The following is an 8,368-nucleotide window of genomic DNA, read 5'->3' on the forward strand; positions in this document are numbered from 1 at the left end:
TCTAAGTTACTGAGCCAAAAAATTTATGGGATGATGACTTTTAAAATACAGGAAATTGAAATAATGTAAAGAAAGGCATCTTATGCAACTGCTTCAAAATCGAATTAAAAGAAATTATATCATAAATATAGTGTTAAAAATTACAGATCTATACAATTTTATTGGCACATTACGTAAATTACAAAAATGCACTTATCAGCAATAATGTTCAAGAGATCCCTACTTTCTGTTTGGCAATTATAAAAGTCACTATCAATGTTGCACGTGTTGAGATTTTGTATTACAAGCCAAAACAAAGTAGCTTGGATAGACGGTCTTGTCAATGTTCAAATTTAATTCAAGTCTAAAAATATTGAATTAGATAAGAACAAAAATATTCAGGACCATACTCTCGTAATAATATTTAATTTTATGCTAGCTCGGGACCAGATGGAAGTGCCTCATAACCATCATGGTGGTGTTGTTTACTTGTATTTTTTCTTTCAATTGGGATGCATTTTAGGACAACAGCTATAGGCATGCTAATTGCTCCAATTAAAACACTGAAAAACCAGAATTGCCAATTTAGAGGCACAGTGCTTGCAAATGCTCCAAGGAATTCAACTATCACCACTTGAAATGCAACGGTGGCGATAATTATCAACAAAAATATCCAGCTGTCAAACATGCCTCTAAATATGTTTATCTTTTCTATGTCTCTGCTGTTTATCTCATTAAACACCTGCAAAAAATGGTGACAAAGAGAAACAGCAAGCAATAAGTAGAAAACAATGTGCTATACCATCCATACTAAATTATCATAAGAGCCGTGTTATGGTATTTCTGTTCAAACTTGATGGACATAGGTACTGCATGAGAGCAACCATAGCTACAAATCATAAGCTTTTATACTTGATACTTCAAATTGAAGATGTATTCACATGTCTAATATATTCTATTTTTTAAAATTATTACTGACATCTACGTGTTATTGTTAGTATTGTGTTTTATGTTCACATATGTGTCAGTGCTTCATAAGGTTTTAATCACACTACTTATAACTAAACACAAATTTTGTATTTGTAATCTCACAGGGTTAACTAGCGAATAATATTTTTATAGAGACCAAATCTAAAATTATATAAGCTTTTAATCACACTACTTGTAACTAAACACATATTTTGTATTTGTAATTTCATAGGACTAACTAGCGAATATATTTTTATAGAGACCAAATCCAAAAATATTATATTTGCAAGGATGAGTAACATATTGAAGTCTAAAAATGAATTACAATGGTGTTTAAGTTATTGACATTTTGATGAATTGCAAAACATTAATTGGTAGTCTAATCTCTCAATGTTCAAACGAGAAAGATCTTCGTTAGTTCATGATAGATTTAACTACACCATCGACGAATCTTGAAAACTAACATACCCGCTAACTTATAAACATTTGTCTATAAAAAAAATATTAAGACATTAGTACCTGGCAAAATACGAAGGAGTTGAATATCAAAGTGTTGAGCACTTCAGTTGAATCTGATCCACTAATTCTGAGTAGCCTCTTCCCATCAAAATTTAGAATCGCAAGTACAATTAGTTGATAAATACTTTGACCAATGATATTCCTCCACATGGTTTTAGTGATAAAGCTTGTTCCCCTTCCAACTGGGGGTCTTTGCAATAGTCCATCATTGGGAGGTTCAGTAGCAAGAGCTAAAGCCCCTAGAGTATCCATAATCAAGTTGACCCAAAGCAACTGAACAGCTGTGAGTGGTGCAGACCCTGAAAATAAGGAACACTATATGTTAAATTCAGTATATGTTTTTTATTTTATTCTTTGATTATGCAACATTTTAGATTAATTATTAGTAGTCCAATATCTTCCTAAACATTGAATGTAATTATTGTAACACCATTATAAATAGAAGGTGGGGTGATCTCGTTAGACACACAAAAATTACTCATATTTTACACTATTTTACACAAATTATTATCGCCTATGTTCTTCGAAAGATTTCAACAGAACTTAGAAGAAAAAAAATCTAAAAAACAACATACCAGTGATGCATGCAGAGAAGAAGTTGATAATAAGTGCAACAATATTAACTGTTAATTGAAACTGCACAAATTTTTGAATGTTTATATACACTGCCCGTCCCCATTTCACCACATTGACAATAGTTGTGAAGTCGTCATCCATTATAATTACATCAGCTTTTTCTTTGGCAACCTGTAAACAGTGTTAATGTCCCAAAAAAACAATTCATTAGATATCAATAGCATAAAAGGATTGCATCTAAAAAGTACCTAAGCAAATAGTATAAAGGTCTAAATTCTAAACAAATATCAGAAGTATAGTTGTACAATCTATAGAGTCAAGAAAAATTGAAAGAACTTTTAAATATATAACATAAGTTGTTATTATAATAACAAAAGATATCATCTAATGCATGTAAACATAATGCATGACAATTATACAATACTAACACTAAACTGACAGAACTCATAAATCAGAATCGACATAGTAAAGAAGAGGCACAAACCTCGGTTCCAGCTATGCCCATGGCAAGTCCAATGTCTGCTTCATGCAAAGCAGGAGCGTCATTTGTTCCATCGCCAGTAACAGCAACAACCTCACCAAACATATTCCTCAAATTGGTCGCTAACTTATGCTTGTCAAGCGGTAAGGACCGTGCCATCACCTGATACCAAATTTAAGCACAAATTACAGAAAGTTAAGTATTTCAAGATAATTTTGAAAGTCACAAAATATACAATGAAATAAGAACCTGGATTCTTGGTATGATATCCTTCATTTGCTCAGTAGACAAGTCACGAAAACTTGGTCCCTCTATCGCTACACCATCATCGGTAAGTATACCACATTCTTTAGCTATAGCTTTAGCTGTATTTATATTATCACCAGTGACCATGCGGACGGTTATTCCAGCTGTCATACAAGTTTGAACAGCTTCCTTAACGCCAGGGCGTACAGGATCCTTGATTCCAACTATAGCTATTAGAGTATAACCACTATCAGGAATGTTAGCTTCTCCCTGAGTTTCATTTATATCTTTGACAGCCAAACATAGAGTTCTTAAAGCTTCAGATGCAAAGCCATTTATAACATCTGAGACGTTATTCGCGTGATCTGCAGGAAGATCAACTACTTCCCCGTTGCAATCAATAATTTTGTCACACATTTTTAATATTATTTCAGATGCACCTTTACAGAAAGCTTGGACCGTTCCATCAGGGAGACCGACGAGTACAGACATCTTCTTCCGAACTGAATTGAACGGCTCAATCTTAAGTATCTTATAAGCTTTACTGCGGTTGCGTGCGTCAAAATCATAACCCAAAAGCAAGCCAAGTTCCAATAATGCTGATTCTGTTGGGCTACCCAATATCGTGTTCTTTCCGTTGTTATCCTTGACTACTTCAGCTGAAGTATTTTGAAATATAGCCTGCAAAAGGATGCTTAGAACTCCTTCAGATATGCTTGTTTTCAGTTCATCTGCACTCTCATTACCTCTCAACTGGGTGGTATTTTCACCTATCCATATTTTGTTAACCACCATATGGTTAGTAGTCAATGTACCTGTCTTATCAGTGCAAATGCAACTAACTGAACCCATAGTCTCACAAGCAGAAAGATGTTTCACAAGTGCTTTGTCATTCATTAATTTTTTCATAGCAAAAGCAAGACTTAGAGTCACAGCTAGTGGTAATCCTTCAGGAACCGCAACAACTATTATGGTTACAGCAATAGCAAAGAAGTTCAGTAGCTTCATTGCATCATTTGAAGACCAATTACCAATCTCACCATGAAGAGCTTTTTCAACCAGAAACCTTATAGTCAATACCAAAAATGTCACAATGGCAAAAGCCAAACCAATTTTACCAATAATAGTAGCAACTCCATTCAATTTCACCTGCAATGGAGTCTCATCCTCTCCTCCCTCGTTTAAAGTTTCCATCAATTTTCCCCATTCAGTCCTCATGCCAACAGTTGTAACCAGCATTTTTCCCTGACCATCCTGCACTTTAGTTCCTGAGAGAAGGAAAGGGTGTTTTTCGTTTATAAATACAGGTTCGCTCTCACCTGACAAACTCGATTCGTCGATAAGCAAAGAGTAACCGGATATATAAATTCCATCAGCTGGAACTTGATCTCCAGTTGACAAAAGAACAATATCACCAACTACTATATCATAAATTGATATCTTCTTTCTTTTCCCATCCCTTGTGACCTGAACAAAGATCTTTTTCTTCTCTTTGTCCAAATCCATGAACTGTAATGATTGCTTGTAGTCACTGACAGCAGTGACAATTACTACCAAGAATATACTGAGTATGATTCCAACACCATCATACATTCCCTTTGGCCACCCTTCAGTGGCAATCCCAACACCTATCGAAATTACAGCACAAACCATGAGAATGGTTAGAGTTAAGTCCTGCAATGCATCCCATACAAACATCAGGAACGTTCTCAAAGGCTTTTCCGTGTAACGATTGGCCCCATAGATTTGTTGTCTGCAATCTATACTTGCTTCATTGACACCTTCATCCATAGAAACCGACAGTTTCCTTGCAACGGCTTCAACTCCACCATTATTACTCAAGTGCTTATAATTCTGGCTTCGAACAATATTAGCGATTTCATTGGGATGAATGTCAAAACCAGCTTCTGTTGCCTCTTGTGATAGCTTGTATTCAACTCGATTGCCAGCTGCATAAGAAAACCAGATGAACTAAGAAAAGCAGTTGAAGGGAAAGTGATTAGTTCTAAAGCAATGTCATGAACTTTAACTACTGAAATTTGAGTAGCATACCATCAATAAATTGCAATGCTGCCTTCTGAACATAGAGAGCAATACGAATTTTTTCCTGATCGAGTAAATCAAGTTAATATAGCCAGAGGGGTACTAAGGAATTGACAATATATACATAATGATGGTATAACTTAATTATATGTATAAGTCAGAATACATTATCTCATATCCTGTTACTTTAAAGGCATTTCGTAAAATCGATGTTAAAATTGAACCTTGTAAGCAAAATTCTTTCAGGCAGTATCAAGTATATGTTAGTAAACAAAAAAAAACACAATACTAATACCACCAACAACAATAAATATAATAATGTTGTTGTTGAATTTTTATTTTGAAATCTTTAAATTATATGTGTATTGGTGTAATTAAAGGCTTGAATCCATTGGCATACATAAAGGTTCCAGCCCATTAGTCTTTTTTGAGGTAGGTATGTTGCCTTTAGAGGATAATATATTCAATGATTGATTTATCTTATTTTATTTCATAAAGTGGAAATCCTCTTATTTTAAGAGCCTTGCTAGAAAAGTTAAAACACCTCTAAAGTAAGCTTCTAAGTAGAATGAGCAAGTAGGGCTATATGCACCTTTGAGTCAATTTAAAGTGCACAATACTAATCATAACCCACAAATATCTAAATTTGGGTGGACATGATCATTTTAGAAGAACTTTTTCCTATTATAAAATATACCTTTATATAAATTTATGTCAAGTTATACAGTGGACTATTTTGATAGGTGGTCCTCCATGACCTGGTATTTGAAAATCGTCTTAAACATCAACGATGATCACCTTCCAAAAGTAGAAGTTTATATAGCTAAAACAGTAATCTAATTGGTGTTGATTTGGCAAAATGGAAAAGATAATATGTGTGTCTTAAAATTCAATTCATGTTCGTTTCTCTTGCTTTTGTCGAACTGTCAAAATAGTCCGCCGTAGAATCCGCCTAAGTTTATTGTTAATGTGATACTTTATAAAAGATAACTCTCGGATAAAGAGCTACTCCCTTCAGTCTCAAATATAAGTAAAAGTAGGTAAAAAAAATTGATGTATCGAGTCTACCGTTGGTGGTCAATTTTCAAAAGAAAAAAGCCGCGGAATGAAGCAAGTAAAATAACCGAAAAGGAAATATTAACTCTCTCCAAACCAACCAGCAACCGCCATTGTTGAAAGCAAAACTTTTGGCGGCAACCACTTTACATGCAAAATTTTCAATTATTGCGTGGCTTTGATCAAATCCAACATTCAACCAGCCGCGTTTTAAGAATTGAAGTACATTAGTCAATTCAAGACCAAAAAATAAAATCAAGAAAAGAAGTCAATGGTAGTTATGTTATGTCATCTAGATAATTTCCTAATAGACTGCAAATGCAATACAATACGTGACTGAGTACCCTCCGTGTCAAGAAAGTTATTATGGAATCATGTCCTCCTTTAATAATATAGATTCTTTTTTATCCTCTTCCTTTTCCAAGTGAATTATTATTTTTCAAATAAAGAAGATCCACGAAAGATAAAAACAAAATAAATTTCAAAAAACTAATAAATGATTTGAAACAAAAGCCATACAAATCTCAATTTCAAAAGTTGCTAAATACTACAATCACTTTCACTTGTTTACTATGTCCCACTAGTTGTCATCCAATTTATTAGTATTTCCTTTCTCAAACAATGTTCCCATATTTGCTTGGGAAATTTCGAGGAAATTTCCAGGTTTCCCCAATTACTACCTTGAATAAAATTAAATGCTAAAAATATTTCTTTTATAATTTAAGTATATATATCCATCTCTATATTTGTCTTTAAGTATATCTACATAGTACATATATTCATCGCAGATATGAATAATGTTTACATTCATTATACTTCAAGTCATCACAAGAGCGATTACAGGTTAATTAGAGACTTTAGGACTTTCAATGAGATTAAAAATATAATAATTTTAAAAAAAGTTATAATTATATTTCATCAATCTATTAAATTATAATACTATTTTAGAAAGAAAAAAAAAAGTCTAATTTTATTTATAATAAAAAATCTATATTTTCAATTTTTACTCAAAATTCTATATTTTCATAATAAAACAAAAAAATATGATTGAATATTTATTTCGTAAGTATATAGATTATTGTACTGATTTTTACAAATAATATTAATAACTAGTGTGAAAATCCTGACTTGCATGGAGAGATTTATGTGCAAAAAATACATCTTTTGTTACAAATATTCAAAACAGAGTATACAGTCTAAAAAACTACGTAAGATAATGTTTAAATTATTTGCACAAATATAACAAATTAAATCAGTTTATGATTTAAAAACATATATAATAAATAGCATAAAGTTCAATGAGAACACTTACAATAGATAATATATACTCTCCTTTTTATAGAGACAGTTGGTACGAACATGCTATTCAGCAACAACAACAACAATGATAAAATCCTTTATATACTTTTCGCCCAGTAACAATATTGCGAGTACCTTTTTCTAGTCAATTTTATATCTGCCTTGATTTATTTATTCATTGAAGTGTGTTGGAAGTTTCATGAATATGAGCTTATTATGCTATGGCGGTGAAAGAGACAGGTAAATAGGGAAAGGAGAAGAGAACCAACCTTGATCCCCTGCTTAATATGTTCGGCTTCGGAGCGCTTTTGAAGATCGGCAACCATACGGAATCGTCTACGGCGGTTTTTGACGAGAGTGACGGCGGATCTCCATCTTCTGAGAGCTTCGACGGATGGATTTTTGGGGTCAAGCTCGAAATCTTTTAACAAACGCATCTCCATTGCTCCTCCAATGAATCGAATGAGAGATATAGATTTATATAGAGTTAATTAATTAAAGAGGCCAACGTGAGAACGGAAACCGCGGAATTTTTGAACACCGGTGCTTGTGTATAAATACATACATACAGAGTTGTATACTTGCTCGTTCGAAAGCTTAAAAAGACGCAGCAAGAGGGAAAATAATGAGATTGAGATGTAGTACTATTCTTCTACCCTATATTCAAAGACTTTTTTATATATATAAAATTAATGGAAGGAAGTCACGTCCTCTTCTTCTTTTTGTCAAAGGATGCCTTATAATATTATAATTGCGAATTTGAAATACATGATGCCGGATTAGTATTTTTAATATGAGAATTCAATCATCAAAATAGTTTAATCATACATCATTTGACTGTATTTTAAATTTAAATAATCAGATTTTGAAATTTATATTTTTTTTGTTTTAAAATAATTAATATTCATTATTAAATTATATAAAAAAAAAAAATCAAGTTTTTTCTCTTTTTCTATTATCTTTCTAATGTATAGTTTTTCTGTGTTTTTTATGTTTTCCTTATGCCGATGTTCGTAGATTCTCTTATATATTCTACATTATTTCTCTTTATGGTTAACAATCATTAAGAATCAAAGAAGAATTTAAAAACGACGCCACTACGATGGTGTGTAATCGACGACACCAATATGACACCGATGCAGATACGAACAAATTAGAAGTGAGAGAGAGGATTAATCTTTTCACGGTGGTGGAAGAGCG

The 8,368-nt window shown here is 32.7% G+C and overlaps 1 protein-coding gene across 1 annotated transcript; it reads right to left on the minus strand.

The window, feature by feature from the left end:
* Positions 1-99: 99 nt before the first annotated feature.
* LOC101511899 (calcium-transporting ATPase 4, plasma membrane-type-like) lies at positions 100-7,747 on the minus strand. Its single transcript, XM_004504032.4, has 7 exons — positions 7,438-7,747; positions 4,823-4,877; positions 2,774-4,719; positions 2,528-2,686; positions 2,043-2,214; positions 1,468-1,766; positions 100-721 (listed from the first exon to the last, which is right to left on the minus strand). The coding sequence occupies exons 1-7, from the start codon at positions 7,609-7,611 to the stop codon at positions 410-412; spliced, it is 3,117 nt and encodes a 1,038-aa protein (XP_004504089.1). The 5' UTR covers positions 7,612-7,747; the 3' UTR covers positions 100-409.
* Positions 7,748-8,368: the final 621 nt, after the last annotated feature.

The sequence above is a fragment of the Cicer arietinum genome, chromosome 6 (genome assembly GCF_000331145.2).
Source record: "Cicer arietinum cultivar CDC Frontier isolate Library 1 chromosome 6, Cicar.CDCFrontier_v2.0, whole genome shotgun sequence".
Lineage (NCBI taxonomy): Eukaryota > Viridiplantae > Streptophyta > Magnoliopsida > Fabales > Fabaceae > Cicer > Cicer arietinum.